Source organism: Eleutherodactylus coqui, chromosome 10, assembly GCF_035609145.1.
Source record: "Eleutherodactylus coqui strain aEleCoq1 chromosome 10, aEleCoq1.hap1, whole genome shotgun sequence".
In the NCBI taxonomy this organism is placed as follows: domain Eukaryota; kingdom Metazoa; phylum Chordata; class Amphibia; order Anura; family Eleutherodactylidae; genus Eleutherodactylus; species Eleutherodactylus coqui.
This window is the reverse complement of record NC_089846.1, coordinates 93,190,778-93,209,010: the sequence shown is the minus strand read 5'-3', so window position 1 is coordinate 93,209,010 and position 18,233 is coordinate 93,190,778. Positions and strand designations below refer to the sequence as shown.

The 18,233-nt window shown below is 45.0% G+C and overlaps 1 protein-coding gene across 1 annotated transcript in view; it reads right to left on the bottom strand.

Annotated features, from left to right (window-relative positions):
- The window catches only part of RPS6KA6 (ribosomal protein S6 kinase A6), a 61,427-nt gene that overhangs the window by 15,057 nt on the left and 28,137 nt on the right, over positions 1–18,233 (bottom strand). Inside the window, exons 7-17 of the mRNA XM_066581470.1 lie at positions 10,497–10,603; positions 10,244–10,281; positions 7,047–7,189; positions 6,075–6,145; positions 5,224–5,312; positions 4,957–5,021; positions 2,924–3,026; positions 2,714–2,838; positions 2,510–2,635; positions 321–410; positions 67–228 (exon numbers count right to left, since the gene is read on the bottom strand). Of these exons, the coding sequence (XP_066437567.1) occupies positions 67–228; positions 321–410; positions 2,510–2,635; positions 2,714–2,838; positions 2,924–3,026; positions 4,957–5,021; positions 5,224–5,312; positions 6,075–6,145; positions 7,047–7,189; positions 10,244–10,281; positions 10,497–10,603 (1,119 nt within the window). The remainder of the gene's footprint in view (positions 1–66; positions 229–320; positions 411–2,509; positions 2,636–2,713; positions 2,839–2,923; positions 3,027–4,956; positions 5,022–5,223; positions 5,313–6,074; positions 6,146–7,046; positions 7,190–10,243; positions 10,282–10,496; positions 10,604–18,233) is intronic.

Below are 18,233 nucleotides of genomic sequence, written 5' to 3'. Positions count from 1 at the left end.
GGTCCAGCTTTCCCAGAAGCAGATAGAACTAAGAAATGGAAGAGCAATGTAGTTTTTGTGCCGTACTCCTTGGCAGTGCAGGTAGTCCACTGTCTTGGTGATGGTGTACAGGACAGCGCTGGCTTCCCGCTCGGAGAAGAACTTCTGGCGGAGGATCCGATCGAGCAGTTCTCCCCCTTTCATCAGCTCTGTAACGAGGTAAACGTAGCGGCCATCATCGTTGTACGCCTGTCGGGTGTCAAACACAAGAAGAGGCAGAAGCTGAGCAGGAAGGTCCTGACGGGGAGGAGAGAGGAGGGGAGACGAAGCTCTGCACTTACGTCCTTCAGGGTGATGATGTTCGGATGCTGCCCGTAACGCATCAGGATCTCGATCTCCTCCGATGGATCCCGCTTACTCTTGTCTATGATCTGAAAGAAACGGGAGTGGCAGATAAGATGCTGATAACAGAGAACGCCGCGCCAGTCTGGAAGCAGTAAGTAAGCCATGTAATGGCCAGGACAGCTGTCCAGCCTCTGGACATAAAGAACATTCCTATTCATTGACAGAAAGCAGAGCGCTTAACCCCTTGGCGACGTCCAATGTACATCGGATGTGTACAACATTTGTATGGAGCAGGCTGGGAGCTGAGCCCTCTGTACATTGCACCGCAGTAGCCGCCATTAGAGTTTACTCCAATTGCAGTTTTACTCATTTAAATGCCGCTGTCAATGCTAGCAGTGCCATTTAAATGACATCATTGGCTTCTAAAAGTCCCGAGAGGCTCCCTGCAATGAGACTGCGGGGTGCAGTTTGGGTGTAATAGGAGCCAAGGGCCTCCAAAGTTGCCATGAATAAACAACCATTAAGATGTGCCTGTGGCATGTCTTAATAGGATGCCGGTCAAAATAAAGTAAGTTGCAATAGTGAAGTATTGCAGGATACTGTATAAGCGATCAAATGATCACAAGTTCAAGACTCCTATGAAATCCTCAGGATTTCTCATCAATAGGTAATCTCCAGGAACCTGCAGCTTTTGAATCTGTTAGTGCAGCGAGGCCAGACTTCATCATGGAGGTCAGGAGTGGAAGTCAATAGGAGCTGAAGCCAGCTATGCACTTTCAGCACTTCCACCTCCGACTCTGGGGTCAGAACAGGAGGCTTTCAGCTCCCATTGTGAAAACTGCTAAAGCCCTTCTGCTACAGAGTCCAATAATGACATTCGGTCATACTGCACAGACAGTGGGCCGGGCAATCTAGTGACTGCCGGGGATCCCATGGAGCAAGTTCCTGGTGATTAACTACCGATGACCCATCCCAGGGATATGTATGTCATCTGTAATTTTTGCCCGGAAAACTCAATGCAAGAAAATTAAACATATTTGGCATCGCCATATCTGTAAAATTCCAATTAAATTAAACGCATTATTTATACTGAATGGTGAAAAAAAGCAAATGCACAATGTCTGAACTGAGGTTTTTTGCTCGCCCCATCTCAAAGATAAAAAAAAAATGAATAAGATGGGATCAAAAAATGGTATTACGACAACATAATACCAATCGGAACTACAGTCCGGCCCTCACAGAGCTGCATCGACATAAAGGCATGTCAGTTAGAAGATGGCAAAATAAAAAAAAAAAGTTAAGATGTTCTAAAAGTAGTAAAATCTTTAAAAAAAAAAAATTGTAATATATATATATATATATATATATATATATAAATTTGGTACTGTCATGATCGTACTAACCCACAGAATTTAGTTATGTCATCTTTGCTGCATTGTGTAGGCTGAAATTTTTTTTTTAATTTTCAATGCATTATATGGTACATTAAATGGTACTATTAAAAAAACTACATCTCGTCGCACAAGCACGCCCTCAGACAGCTGTGTGGACGAGAAATGAAGTTATAATTTTTTTTTGAAAATGAGGGGAAAAAATTAAAACGCAAGAATGGCCGTGTGCTCAATGGGTTAAAAAAATAGTATCTGAAACAAAGTGAAAGCATTATAAGAGGGGTTCTCTGCCTCTCCACTGTTGATGGCCTATCCTCAGAATAGGTCATCAGTAGCTGACTGGTGGTGGTCAGTGCTAGAAACAGGCAGCTGCCCGAGTTAGTAATGCAGGCGCAGCTCCCATTGAATTCCCAGCCGATTGGTGGGGGGTTCTGAGCGTCAGAACCCCACTGATCAACTATGGATGACCCATCCCAAGAACAGCTCAACAGTGTAGAGGTGGAGAACCCCTTTAAGATGGGTGTTTCATAGGCCAATCTTTAACTGAGATTTGTCATAGTGAAATGTACCAAATGTATTAAAAGAAACTTGCCTGCCCGCCGCTCCCGCTTAACCACGCCTACTTTTCAAAAGTGTCGAGAAGGAGGAAAAGTTGCAATGTATACCACAATTATGGTAGCACCAAAAATTTAAACTACGCCACAATACACATGCATGGCTGCTGGTGAATCCCCCCATAGTCTCTTAGAAAGTTGCAGGACGTTGTACAACGATAGTAAGACCCCCGGCTGTACCTTGACGGCGTACTCCATATTCGTGGCTCTATGAATACACCGTTTGCAGATGGAGTAGGAGCCGACACCAATGTCTTCCTTCAGGTCGTAGATATCGGTGACCTGCGCTCGGCTTCCGTGAAATTGCTGTAAGACAAAGACAGTGAACGCTCACCGAGGCCTCCGCACCAGAGGATGTAGAGATCCGGCCTCGTCCCTCGTTACCTGTAAGATTGGCAGGACGTTCGTCACTGCAGAGATTTTATGCTCCTCGATGGAAGAAGGTGCAACAAAGCTGAAGCCTTTGAAGAGCTGGTGAGCGTTGGCGCTGGGCGGGACGCCCGGAGAATCTGCAGAACAAGATGGAGACATTACAGGGGCAAATAGACACCCCGACGTCCCACTGAAGTAAAGATGGAGATGTCCATTTTTTACCTTTTGGCGTTTTCGCTGTAAACTCTGGATCAAAACAGAAGGTGTCTTCAGGTTTCCCTGATGCCGGTTTAAATGGAGGCTGAATCTCCTGTCTGTACAGCTTCTAGAAACAACCAAACAGGAAGACTTAATATCTAGTAAATAGTAAGTCACCCCAAGTAACTCTCCCCAAAATATGTCCCATTATACTCCAGAGCTGCATTCAGGCTTTAGAACTGACCTCTACCAGTATTTCTGGTTATCTACTGTCTACACTGGGCTTTTCTCTAGGAGGAGAACACAAAAAAAAACCTTCTGGGAGGAGAACACAAAAAAGCCTTCTAGGAGGAGAACACAAAAAAAAACCTTCTGGGAGGAGAACACAAAAAAGCCTTCTAGGAGGAGAACACAAAAAAAAAACCCTTTTAGGAGGAGAACACAAAAAAGCCTTCTAGGAGGAGAACACAAAAAAAAACCCTTTTAGGAGGAGAACACAAAAAAGCCTTCTAGGAGGAGAACACAAAAAAAAAACCCTTTTAGGAGGAGAACACAAAAAAGCCTTCTAGGAGGAGAACACAAAAAAAACCCTTTTAGGAGGAGAACACAAAAAAGCCTTCTAGGAGGAGAACACAAAAAAACCTTCTGGGAGGAGAACACAAAAAAGCCTTCTAGGAGGAGAACACAAAAAAAAAACCCTTTTAGGAGGAGAACACAAAAAAGCCTTCTAGGAGGAGAACACAAAAAAACCTTCTGGGAGGAGAACACAAAAAAGCCTTCTAGGAGGAGAACACAAAAAAAAAACCCTTTTAGGAGGAGAACACAAAAAAACCTTCTGGGAGGAGAACACAAAAAAACCTTCTGGGAGGAGAACACAAAAAAACCTTCTGGGAGGAGAACACAAAAAAACCTTCTGGGAGGAGAACACAAAAAAACCTTCTGGGAGGAGAACACAAAAAAACCTTCTGGGAGGAGAACACAAAAAAACCTTCTGGGAGGAGAACACAAAAAAACCTTCTGGGAGGAGAACACAAAAAAACCTTCTGGGAGGAGAACACAAAAAAAACTTCTGTGAGGAGAACACAAAAAACCTTCTGGGAGGAGAACAAAAAACCTACTGGGAGGAGAACAAAAAACCTACTGGGAGGAGAACACAAAAAAACCTTCCGGGGAGGGGGAACACAAAAAAACCTTCTAGGAGGGGAACACAAAAAAACCTTCTAGGAGGGGAACACAAAAAAAAACCCTCTAGGAGGAGAACACAAAAAAAAACCCTCTAGGAGGAGAACACAAAAAACATTCTAGGAGGGGAATACAAAAAAAAAAAACTTCTGGGAGGAGAGAGAAAAGCTCTGATCCAATCTCTCACCATTTTCAAGATGTCAGCTTGCAGTCAAAAAATGGAAGCATTCATCTAGTGTGGCCTAGTCCTGCTCACACAGCTGATGGGCTTGCTACAAAGTATCTGTGCAGGCAGCCTGCTATCAGCTAAACAGTAATAACAGAAACCATTCCTCTGACTCCCTAAACCATACCGATTCTGTTTCTTTACTATCCCAATGGGAATCGGTGCTGCAGTTCATACGCTGACGGTTTCTCTATGCCCAAGATAAACTAAGGGTGCTTTTATAGCTGCACTGGGGATTCCGCTTTCTTGCGCCATTTGAGGAGCAGGAAATGTGAATCCCCATGGCCAAACGGTTCAGTTTCTGAACAGAACTGAACTGTGCTGGACGGACCCCATTGAATATAATGGGGTCCACACACACTTCGTCCAGCTGCCTGGCTTGTGGACAGAATAGCACTGCGTGCCGCGCTTTTTCTTCCAGTATTTTTGGCCAGATCTGCGACAGAACCTCCGGCCGTAGGCTCCATCGCAGATGTGAAACCGCCCTTACATGCTCCTTCTTGACACGGATTAGCGCCAATGAATGGTGCTGACTAGCAGCAGGATACACGACGACATGAAATTAAAACCTGCATCAGAAACCTGGATTTATAATGTGAATTTTAGTGAAATTGAAGCAGCATCGGAATGAAAACCAGAATCAACTTACATTCCAGTCAATGGTAGAAAAAAATGGATGCCGTTTGATTTCTTCCACCCGGTCTAGGCCAGCCCCTGGGAACAAAGAAACAGCAGACATAAGCCGGGGCTAGATGGAAAGTCTCCCCGTGAGTCCTGGGTTAATGTCTGCAATTTTTATTTTATCTTATTATTTCCTGATGTTCTGGATTATGAGGTGAGGAGAACCGACACCCCCAAACAGAAGCGTCATGAGGGGCTGATCACAGTGCATGCCGCTGATCGCGGGGGAACTCACCTAATCGGTTTAGAGGATTCCGCTTGAACAACATTCGGAGGAGACTCTGAGCTTCAGGGCTTAAAAACTGCGGCATCCCAAGCTTTGATCTGAGGAAAGGTAAAAAAAGTTAAAACATACTCAAAATGCATAAGAAAGCTGCAAAACATCCAGAGAGTTGTGGAGGGCAATGAATATTCCACCCAGGCACCGAGACTTCACCCTCCTCATGCGCCGTTTAGGAAAGTTTTCAATTCACTGACAACAAGCAGAGATCTTGAAAACGGTCATGACCGGAAAGTTGCAGAAATATTCCATTATACAATGATCAGGCCATTAGCCTTCTATGATGAGGCCAAGTCATTGTGAGACCTCTCCAGGGTTTAAATGTGCTGCACTAAACATATATACAGCAGCAGGGGGCAGCACTGCATCACCACACAGATTTACCATCCAGGACAGGTATTTACAGCGGTCTCTGAGATTTCAGGGTCTGTATTCTAATGCCCCTTTTACACCAGATGATTTCCGTTTGCCCGACGGAACGAGCCATTGGCATCACCAGCTCGCATGCCCTCGGGCCGCATGTTTAGACTGCACTATTCTTGTCGAGCAGTTCTCGCTCCCTTGTCCTTCAGAGTTTCATGTTCCTATAGCAAAGATCAGCGTTTAAACTGCCTGACGAGTGAACGAGGCGGCGCTGATTTTATGGCGGCTGAAACTGAACAAGCAAGAAGCCCACAAGTCTTGTTCGTATTTGCCTGCGTTTAATCGATCTTCTGAATGATAACTTTCTGTCTAAACGCACCTGAAGAGAGAAGCCTCATGACCCGCAGCCCTCCCAACGCCAACACCACGCAGGGGGCACTTACTTCAGTATCATATTCATTGTTTCGTTCCGGTCTTTTCCTTGAAAGGGCAGCGTGCCGGTCAGCATCTCAAACTGGAAGACACAAAGTTTTCGGTACTGAAAGACTAATCCGTTTCCCTACTCTTTCTTCTTTCACAAGTTGCCAGAACAATTTGTGTCTCTCAAAAGTAAAAACATGGTGACATAACTACAATACATTACTTATCCTGTACTGATCCTGAGTTACATCCTGTATTATACTCCGGAGCTGCACTCACTATTCTGCTGGTGGAGTCACTGTGTACATACATTACTTATCCTGCCCTGGTCCTGAGTTACATCCTGTATTATACTCCAGAGCTGCACTCACTATTCTGCTGGTGGACACACTGTGTACATACATTACTTATCCTGTACAGACCCCGAGTTACATCCTGTATTATACTCCAGAGCTGCACTCACTATTCTGCTGGTGGAGTCACTGTGTACATACATTACTTATCCTGTACTAATCCTAAATTACATCCTGTATTATACCCCAGAGCTGCAATCACTATTCTGCTGGTGGAGTCACTGTGTACATACATTACTTATCCTGTACTGATCCTGAGTTACATCCTGTATTATACTCCAGAGCTGCACTCACTACTCTGCTGGTGGAGTCACTGTGTACATACATTAATTATCCTGTACTTCTCCTGAGTTACATCCTGTATTATACTTCAGAGCTGCACTCACTATTCTGCTGGTGGAGTCCCTGTGTACATACATTACTTATCCTGTACGTCTCCTGAGTTACATCCTGTATTATACTCCAGAGCTGCACTCACTATTCCGCTGGTGGGGGTCACTATGTATATATATTACTTATCCTGTACTGATCCTCAGTTACATCCTGTATTATACTCCAGAGCTGCACTCACTATTCTACTGGTAATGTCAGTGTGTACATAGATTACCAAACGTATTTCATGAGGTTACATAGTGGACATACCATGAGGACGCCAAAGGACCACCAGTCTGCGCTCTGCGTGTGACCCCGTCGGTTGACCACTTCCGGGGCCATATACTCTACGGTACCGCAGAAAGAGTACGCCTTTTTTTCATGGTCCACCGATTCTTTGCTGAGTCCAAAATCTGGAAAATAAAACAAATGCAAAAGTGCCCCCTGACGAAACATTCCCGGGTCCTGACAACGCCACCAGCAAAGGTGAATGATGGACATTCATAATACATCCCTACAAGAAACATGAAATGTAAGGGATTGTCACTGCCTCTGACCGACACCGGGGGGTGCCACCTGCTAGCTGGGTGATCAGGCTCCGTACATACCACCCTGGTGTCAGATCTGCTGCTTGAACTTTGTGATCAAGAGAAGAACGGATTGAAAGATTTGTACATCTGAGCTTTTCAGCTGCATTCAGTTGGCAGCGATGATAAAGTAACAGCCGTAAGCCCACGGATCACATGCTGGACAAACAGGACAAGACAACGGAGGATGGACCACAGGATGGAGTGGGGCCGGCGCTTTAAAGGGGCACTCTGCACTTATGGTGCAAATAAAGCTTCATCGGGTGTTTGATACAACTGTATCAAGCCTAGAAATCCCGAGCGCCAAAGAGCCGGACTGATACATTGTATCAAGTAACATGCATCAGTCTGTACACGACTCTCTAGATCGGATGTAACTCAGGTGGAAATAGCTGCTGCTCCTGGGAATGCAAACGGAAGGTTTCTATTCACTGACAGCAAACAAACACCCTGAAAACAGAGAGGAACTGAAAATAAGTCTAGTAGCGATGTTAACCCTTTACCCCTTTGTTCTCCCCACCACCTTCATTATTCTGGCTAGCTACATGAGGGCTTGTTCTTCTGCAGGACAAGTTGTATTTTCGGTGGTAACTTTGCACATACTATATAATGTACCGGGAAACGGTTACAAATTTTTAAGTGGGCTGAAATGGAAACAAAAAGCAATTATGCCATTTTTTGGAAGTTTTTTTGCGTTTTTCACGGTGCAGTAAAAATGACATCTATCTTTATTCTGTGGGTCAGTGCGATTACAGAGATACCAAATTTATAGCGTTGTTTCACATTGTGCTTAAAAAACAAAACAAAAAAACCTTTAGAAAAAATTGCTTTCTGTCGCCATATTCTGACCCCAATAGCTCCATCAATGGAGGGCTCATTATGGTGAGGTGACCTGTAGTTTTTAGCTCCCACTGATTTTAATGAGAGCTACACTTGTAATTACTAGTGCCGGCTACCTCACAGGAATCGGAGCCTCTGCTTCCGCTCTGGTATTTGTGGTGCTGTTAGCAGGCACACATTCCGCTGATCGGTCGGAGTCCCAAGCGGCGGACTGCGGCCAATCAACTATTGAGGAACTAGCCTGCGGATAGGTCATTAATAGCATTTTGCCTGGAAAACCCCTTTAAGGGGTTCTGTCATTAAAAAAATTAAATCCCATACTTCCCTATTCCTCCCCAGGCAGCCTTCTTACCAGATCTCCTCACCGATCTTTTCTTGGCTTCTCCAGTCCCCTGGGTCACCTCACCTCCAGCCGTCCGGATCCTCTTCTTACGGTGACGTTACGCCCATTACTGGCATTCTACTTCCTGCAGGTCAGTGTACCCGATCACTAGTGACATAGCGTTCACATCAGCAAGCCTGCTTTAGCGCGACTGTGCATGCGTGATGTCTCACTGCTAGAGTTTCATATACTAAATACAACACTAGTGGCGAGATATCGCGCACGGGCGCTAAAGCAGGGTGTCGATGTTTCGGCATTCTGTGCTAGGCAGCGAACGCTACAACACTCGTAACATTCGGTGAAGTGACCTGGGGGACTGGAGGAGTCAGGAGGAGAAGAGCAGGTAAGAAGACTGACGGGGGAAGAATAGGTAAGTATAGATTTTTTTTTTCCTATTGACAAAGCTCATTTACGTTTAACTTAATTATCTGATGCGACAATTGGGATAAAAAAGTTTTATTTTAAAGAAATATTTTTTTACCTTCTAATAAACTCCTCCACGACCTCCGACTGTAAATTTACATACGGCAAGGGTGAATGGAGCGGGTCCTGGAGCAGATCCACTCCGTACCCAGAGAGCTGGTAACTGCTGCGATCAGAGCCAACTCAAAGCGGACCAGGCATCCAGATAGTCAGTGGGAGGGGGAAAAAAACTCCTACCTACAGGGCTTGATAGGAAACATCAAACTTCTCTATATATAGGAAAACTGAAGCATTGTAGTATTTAGTACAAGCAATCAAGTAATCACAAATTTTAGTCCCCTGTGGAGACTAAAAAGTGTGAGAAGAAAAATAAATAAAAGTTCTTTTTATACACTCGGATTAAATTTTTTTTAAACATTGAAACCCTTTTTGCATTTTCTACATAAAAAATCTAAACAATTGAAAAAAAAAAAACCAAACAAACAAAAAAAACGGAATGTGAAAATTGTGATTTCTTTTTTTGTGCTATCCTGGCTCCCCAAAAATTTAAATAAAAAGTGATCAAAAAAATTTGCTTCCCAAAGGGCTCCTTCACACTGGCGAATCGGGCAAAGGAAGGGTGAGGGCACACGTTTGTGTCCAATCATTGAGAAATGCTCATATATATGGAAGGAGAGGGGCTGAGATAGTATAGGTGTATACGTTCCCCTACTAATGCATCCTTCCCAAACACTGCCTGGGTGTAATGGGATCAGACATGTCAGCAGCAGTTCAGGCCTGGAGAATATGACTTATTTATTCCCTTGCAGTATATCTTATAGAAACCCTATTCATTAATATACAAGTAGAGAACCCACAGAGACCCCCCTCCTGCTTTATTCGCCAGAGTTGCGGCCCCAAGCTTGCCGGCTGGGCACTAGGACCCAGAGAGGAGATCAGGGATGTGAGGACTTTTCTGTAAATCTCATTCACGAGATGGGGAAAGCAGAAAACATTTTTTTACCCTGTCAGTATTGTCTCTGGCGCACAGTTACAGTCCGCCAATTGTCTTGACACCGCCAGATAACAAAGCCACAATTACAGTCAAGGGGGGACAACGAGTGCAGAATGAAACGAGCTGTCAGCAGGCAAAACGATGAGCAAACCGTACAAGGCACATGGAAGAGATGAGGACAGACCTCCGTGTATACACACACGAGATGACAGAAATGCGCTGCTGAAGAGTCGCCACCTACCTGTTAACTTGATATGTCCTGCTTCATCAAGCAAAATGCTGAAAATTAAAGTGTACATTCACCAAAACACATAACGAGATCCGGCAGAGAAGGTGACAGATACATGAGAAAGAAGAGAGGACACAAGGAGAGCTACCCAGTACCCCAAGTACCAGAGGGTGAAACTGGACGTGCTGCATGCAAAAGATGGAAGATGATGTTCTCAGAGGACAGAGGGGACAGACCGTGGATGATCTGGAAGGGGTTACTTTACTTTTCAGGTTTCAGGTCTCGGTAGACGATTCCTAGGCTATGCAGGTGATCCAGCGCCAGGGCCAGCTCTGCCAAGTAGAATTTCACATCTTCCTCTGTAAACATAACCTAATAAGAACTGTATAGATTTACTTTATGTCTTATCTGCAAAGTCACGTGAAAAAAGCAAGAAAACATCGCCCTTCAAGAATCCCAACCCAGCTCCACCCACTCAAAGGGAATCTGACATCAGAAAATGACCTTCTATAAATAAGTTTTTACAAATCTAAGAATTTTGCGTGATTTTCTTTTCTTTTCCAACATTATGATCTGTATCTAAAAAAAAAACAAATGCTGAAATCCTGCAGTTCTCACACTGACCAATGAGCCAAAAAATAGTGCAATACTTCTTGTTCTGTAGAGAAGACTTCTCAGCAGTAATCTCACAGGCAGGATTACACTGAGAGGAGACACCTATATATAGATAACACAGGAACCACCAACCACAATAGGTGATGTCACAGCTCACTTCCTCCCCCTCTCTGCACAGGTCACAGAGCATGCTCACACCACTCTCACATAGAAGTCTATAGGTTATATACACAGCTCACCTCCTTCCCCTCTCCTTGCACAGCTCACAAAAGAATGCCCACAACATTTTCCCATTGAAGTCAACAGACCCCCTACTTTCCACTGTGTGAATGGCCTACGAGGATGCTGTAAAGCAAAGTTTTAAAGCACATCTCTGCAACTCAGGCAAGATGGCTGCCACAAATAATGTCAAATACAGTCAACAGAACTGGGGATACATGTTTGACTGCTGGGGGTCCGACCTCTGGAACCCCAAGCAATCCTGACACTGCTGCATTTGAATATCGTACGTAAGTGGAGCAGAGGTATGCATGCTCATCCACAGCCCCATTCATGTCCTGGAGAAGTGAATGGAGCGAAGAACAAGCATGTGCACCATGGCTCCATTCACTTCTATGGGATGCTGAGCACATTGATCTCCACCCGTCCTGCAGAAGTGAATGAAGCAAAGAACAAGCATGTGCACCATGGCTCCATTCACTTCTATGGGATGCTGAGCGCATCGATCTCCACCTGTCCTGCAGAGGTGAATGGAGTGAAGAACAAGCATGTGCACCATGACTCCATTCACTTCTATGAGATGCTGAGAGTATTAATCTCCACCTGTCCTGCAGAAGTGAATGGAGCGAAGAACAAGCATGTGCACCATGGCTCCATTCACTTCTATGGGATGCTGAGCACATTGATCTCCACCCGTCCTGCAGAAGTGAATGGAGCAAAGAACAAGCATGTGCACCATGGCTCCATTCACTTCTATGAGATGCTGAGCGCATTGATCTCCACCCGTCCTGCAGAAGTGAATGGAGCGAAGAACAAGCATGTGCACCATGGCTCCATTCACTTCTATGGGATGCTGAGCACATTGATCTCCACCCGTCCTGCAGAAGTGAATGAAGCAAAGAACAAGCATGTGCACCATGGCTCCATTCACTTCTATGGGATGCTGAGCGCATCGATCTCCACCTGTCCTGCAGAGGTGAATGGAGTGAAGAACAAGCATGTGCACCATGACTCCATTCACTTCTATGAGATGCTGAGAGTATTAATCTCCACCTGTCCTGCAGACGTGAATGGAGCGAAGAACAAGCATGTGCACCATGACTCCATTCACTTCTATGAGATGCTGAGAGTATTAATCTCCACCTGTCCTGCAGAAGTGAATGGAGCGAAGAACAAGCATGTGCACCATGGCTCCATTCACTTCTATGGGATGCTGAGCACATTGATCTCCACCCGTCCTGCAGAAGTGAATGGAGCAAAGAACAAGCATGTGCACCATGGCTCCATTCACTTCTATGAGATGCTGAGCGCATTGATCTCCACCCGTCCTGCAGAAGTGAATGGAGCGAAGAACAAGCATGTGCACCATGGCTCCATTCACTTCTATGAGATGCTGAGCGCATCGATCTCCACCTGTCCTGCAGAAGTGAATGGAGTGAAGAACAAGCATGTGCACCATGACTCCATTCACTTCTATGAGATGCTGAGCGCATTGATCTCCACCTGTCCCGCAGAGGTGAATGGAGTGGAGATCGAGCATGTGCACCAGAGCTCTACTCAGATGGGACATTTAGGTACAATAGTTTCAAGATACTCAATGTGCTCCATAAAAGACGTGAATGGTACAACCATCTGTGTGCGATTAATTACACTGTCTCTATATAATTTTGACTTGGATACAATTAGATACATTTTATTAGTAACCAACGCAGAAATCCAGAGAATTTCAAAGGGTTCACTTACTTTTTCTAATAACTCTACCTGCAAGCTACATTCCTTGTCTACACATTTGTTAACATTAGACAAAGTGGCCACCCCTAAAATGTGTGTTACACCTGAGCGAGGAGAAGCTGCAGCACGCAGGTGACCAGACTCCTCATCCCACCTGCTGCATCGTGCTTGCGGCTCTTCTGCCGTGTGCGGCCTCTTTAGTCTCCATTCTTCTAGTGACCTCTGATATCGCTGCTTGTATTCTGGTAATTGCACACAAGCTCATGGAGTCACAACTCAGACGGTGACTTATAAAACGCATCACGTTGTTAGGATAAACCACCTGCGCCGCTGGCCTTGCGTTGCGACTCCTGTGCCTTCTTTTAGAAGAGGTCAGAAACACACAGCAATGATTCATTCTCCCCCGAGATCTAAAATGCCGCACGGCGCCGCCGTATTTACAGCGAACACTATGAGCTGAAATTGAGGAATGAGATCTCAGCAGTGGTGGCCAGAAAGACGGCGCCCCCTGCTGGTTACACGCTTGCAGTAAATAATTCAATTATCCCCCGCCGGGCTGCGACCTTTCAAAGGAAAACATTTCCGAAACTAAAATTCTGCAAACATTTAGACGCTACCGGCGGAGGCGAGTTGTGAAAACGGTGAAGGTCTCTCGCAGCATCAGACGCCAAAGGGAAAGGGATGCAAGAATCGTCCACTGGAGTCTCTGCAGACTGACGGGTCCGTTTTGTAACCCCTTCAGGACCAGAGCGCTTTCTTTTTTTATATTCCTTTATTTGTCCCCGCCCTCCAAGAGCCAAAACTTTTTAATTTTCCCAGTGGCATATCCGGAGAAGGATTATTTTTGCGGAACGAGTTGTATTTTTTAATGCTACCATATAATGTACCGAAAGTCTTTTAAACATTTATAAGTGCGGAGAAATGTAAAAAAAATAAAATAAAAAAGCAATTGTGCCATTTTTAGGGGGTTTAGTTTTTGCAACATTTACCGTGTGCTAAAAATGAAATATAAATATAGATGAGCGAGTATACTCGCTAAAGGCAATTGCTCGAGCGAGCATTGCCTTTAGCGAGTATCTCCCCCGCTCGAGACGGAAGGTTCGGGTGCCGGCAGCGGGCAGGGAGCTGTGGGGGAGAGCGGGGCGGAACGGAGGGGAGATCTCTCTCTCCCCCCCGCTCCCTCCTGCTGACTGCCGCTACTCACCACTCCCCCGCGCCGACACCTGAACCTTCTGTCTCGAGCGGGGAGATACTCGCTAAAGGCAATGCTCGCTCGAGCAATTGCCTTTAGCGAGTATACTCGCTCATCTCTACATATGAACTTTGTTCTACGGTTCAGCACGTTTACAGAGATACCAATTTTAAATAGTTTTTTTTAAAGGTTTCTCTATTTTTAAAAATACGTTTTTTTTAAGTACAAAATTTGCTTTTCATCACCGTACTCCGACACCTAGAACATTTTTTTCCACTGATTGCGCTGTGTGAGGGCTCAGTTTTTGCAGGGCGAGCTGTAGTTTTAAGTAGTACCATTTTGAGAAACAAAAATATGTCTTTTTGATCACTTTTATTCAAAATTTTTATTAGGATACAAAAAAACCCCCAAAAAACGAAACCCACAATTCTGGCATTTCATCAATTTTTTCCACTGCCTCCACCATGCTGGATAACTACCCTGGTATTGCAATAGATTGGACTTTTGTGCACATGGTGATACCAAATATGAGGGGTTTAATTGCTCAGTTTTAATTTTTTAATGGGTAAAAGGAAAGTTTTTCAACTAAAATCTTTTTTCTACCGTTACAATATTTTTATTACATTTTTTTACACTTTCATTTAGTCCCCAAAGGGGATTTGAACTTGCGATCATTTGATCACTTGAACTGCAGTATATGGTGTTTTTTGACATTGTCATGGGCAAGCCTTGATAAGCATCTATGCAAGGCAGCCCTGGGAGCCTCCAGTAGGCTCCGGGCTGCCCCACTAGCCCATTGGCATCCCCTTGATCGTGTTGTTGGGGATGCCGATGGGGAAGGGGTCTCTCTCCAGCTGTTTAGACACGCAGTCATCTAACTGCCATGATGAGAACTATCTCCTACCGAAGGCTGTCAGCTGATAGTCGCCAGGTATGGAGTGGACTCCGCTCCATACTCCAAGACTGAGTGTCGTAACTTTATATTAGACGGTTGTGAAGTGGTTAACCCCCGGCCCGCTCACGATTGGTGCTTTCCTATATGGAGTTAATCCCCGTGACCCCGCAGAGCAGCATAAATGTTTTCCATGGATCAGTTCAGTGTGAATCCACATTAAAAATAGGAAAATCTAGCGATTGGAGCGACTTTCAACGAGGCCGGGTCATCGGTGCTAGACTAGTCGTGACGGGACTTCACTGTCAACCACGGGGTGAGGGTTCTCGTGTAACAGTGTGGAGAGTATACAGAGAATGGCGCGATCGAAGAAAACATCCAGCGAAAGGGGATCCCGTGGACGGAAACAACTCCTCACCGAAAGGGGTCAGAGGAGGATGTCAGGCAGCCGAGTACAACGCTGGAGTTCCAACTAACGTGCCCGACCGCACAACTCGCCATTCCTTAGCACAGATGGCTATAACAGCAGGCGACCAGTTCCAGCACTGTTGTGTCTTAGGGAAACAGAAAGACAAGACTCCAGTGGGCAAAAGAGCGCAAAACTTGTATCACTGAGCAGCGGAAAAACATCTCCTGGTCAGATGGATGCAGATTTCTGTCTGTGCTGATGGGAGGTCAGATTTTGGCATAAGCAGCATGAATTGCTGACCCCTTCCTGTCAGCTGGTCAGAACATGTCAGCACCTCCATTTAACCTGCAGTGGTCGCACAGTGGGGTACAAGAGCGCGGTCACCGGGGACACGTGTGCGGGAGGAGATCTCCTGGCCCACATTACACATGCTGCATGAGTCACCAGCGCGTACCCAGAGGAGGACGCGGGCGGCTGAGGAGGCTCTAACAACATCTGAGTAATCAGACGCCCAGAAGACGAATCCTTGTACTCCGCATCCATCTACAAAGAGAAGCCGCATGACCCAAAACATAATTACTGTGTAACCAACACCAGAGATATTACACCATGCCAAGCTCAGCACACATCTGTAGGGAAGCCTCCTCCATTACAGCCTGTCCATACCTCCCAGAGCTGAAATCACTATACTGAAGGCTTCTGAAATCACATTTCAAAGAATTTACTGCTTGTTCAGGGATTGTCAAGCGCTTATTGTAGCAATTTGCATTCTGTTAATTGTAGTGTATGTACACAGTGACAGAATAGTGAGTGCAGCTCTGGAGTATAATACAGGATGTAACTCAGGATCAGTACAGAATAAGTAATGTATTTACACAGTGACTCCACCAGCAGAATAGTGAGTACAGTTCTGGGGTATAATACAGGATGTAACTCAGGATCAGTACAGGATCAGTAATGTATGTACACAGTGACTCCACCAGCAGAATAGTGAGTACAGCTCTGCAGTATAATAATAGTTATTAGAGAAGTGATGCAGCCATCTTCGTTTGTTCGGGATGGGAGAGTACCTTTAATACAATATACTAATGAGGTCAATCAACAGAAGTCAAGAATGTCAGAAGTTCATGTGGATGGAAAGATAGAAACGCTTCTGGTCGTGGAAATAAGAGGATGTGAAAACAAAAACAGAAATTGACTGCCCTCAAGGGGTTAAATCCAAATGTCTGAATATCCTAGATGGTTTATATACTTCCTGTGCTATTGTCTCCTCTGGATGTAATCATGGTTGTTTACTTGCACTAATGTTAATTGAATTACAGGTAAGCTGAGCTGCTGGCTTTCCAGGCATGCTGATTACCAATTAATTAAGGTAATTAGCATATCTAGACAGGCAGCTCAATGAAATGAACTCTTTTGTTTGCCACTTCAGAGACACAGACACTCCAAGAGAATGAAACAGGAGGGAAAGGGGGGTGGGGAAATCTGCTGGACACCATGACAGGAGGCCCTAGGCCCGAACCTCTTTTGTGCCACATACAATGAATGGAAATCCCAACAGGCCGGCCTCACCTGTATAGACAAGTGTCCGACTCCTGCTGCCCTGCTCTTAACAGCCCCAGGCTCACCTGTATAGACAAGTGTCCGGCTCCTGCTGTTAGCAGCCGGCCTCACCTGTATAGACAAGTGTCCGGCTCCTGCTGCCCTGCTGTTAGCTCTCAGGTGACATTGCTCAGTTGTCTGTATAGAATGTGATGCAGTGTGAAAGGAGGATTAGGAAGAGACAAGCCTCAAAGGATACCTTTAATGTCACTTGCAGCATTTTGATACATTTGTCATAACTTGTGCTACTTTCACTGACTTCTGATTTCATGTGTTCTACTGCTGAGAAATCCTCCCTAAGGGTGCGTTTACACAAGCGTGTTTTTGTGCGTACTTAAGTGCGTACATACGTCCGCACCCGTGAACACAGCTGTGTGCTTGTCGTCAATGGAGCCGCGGCTGCTGCCAGCGGCTCCATTGAAAACAATGGTCTGCTGGCCCCCTGCATTGTTTTCCAGGGAAGGGCTTTACATATAAGCCCTTCCCTGAAAAAGAAACATTTTAGTGCAAAAAAATAAATAAAAAAAACACAAAAAAAACTAACCTCTCCGCCGCTGCTGTGACCCCCGCGGGCATGAAGAACATATCTGCCGCATGCGGCAGAGTTTTCCTTCACCCCCGCTAGTTAAAAGAATTCCCTGCTGCTACGATACCTAAATTGTATGTTTTTTTTTTTTTTTTACTGTACTCTTTTTTTCAAAGACATTTAGTTTTTTTCAATTATTTTCTGCGGTCATTTTGTGCGCGAAATAACTTTTTTATTTTTCCGCCGACGTAGTTTAGCAAGGGCTCATTTTTTGCGGGATGTCCTGTAGTTTCCGATAGTACCAATTTGGAATACATACGACTTTTTGATCGCTTTTTATTGCGTTTTTTCTGGGAGACAGGGTAACTAAAAAAGTGTATTTCTGGCGTTATTTTATTTTTCGGACGACGTTCACCGTGCAGAAAAAATAATGCACTACTTTGATAGTTTGGACTTTTACGGACGCGGCGATACCAAATACATATTTTTATTGTATGATTTTGATTTTTTAATAATAGATATGGCAAAAGGGGGGTGATTTAAACTTTTACAACTGTTTTTTTTTTCAATTAAAAAAACCTGATTGATTTTTTTTTTTACATTACTTTGAAGTCTCCCTGGGGGACTTTAACATGCGATGCTTTGATCGCTCCTGCAGTATGACGTAATGCTATAGCATTACGTCATACTGCTTTTTGACAGGCAGTCTATCAAGCCCCCCCACCAGGATGGCTTGATAGTCTGGTAAGGCAGCCCTGGGGCCTTTCATTAGGCCCCCGGCTGCCATGACACCGGCACGGCTCCCCCGATCTCACC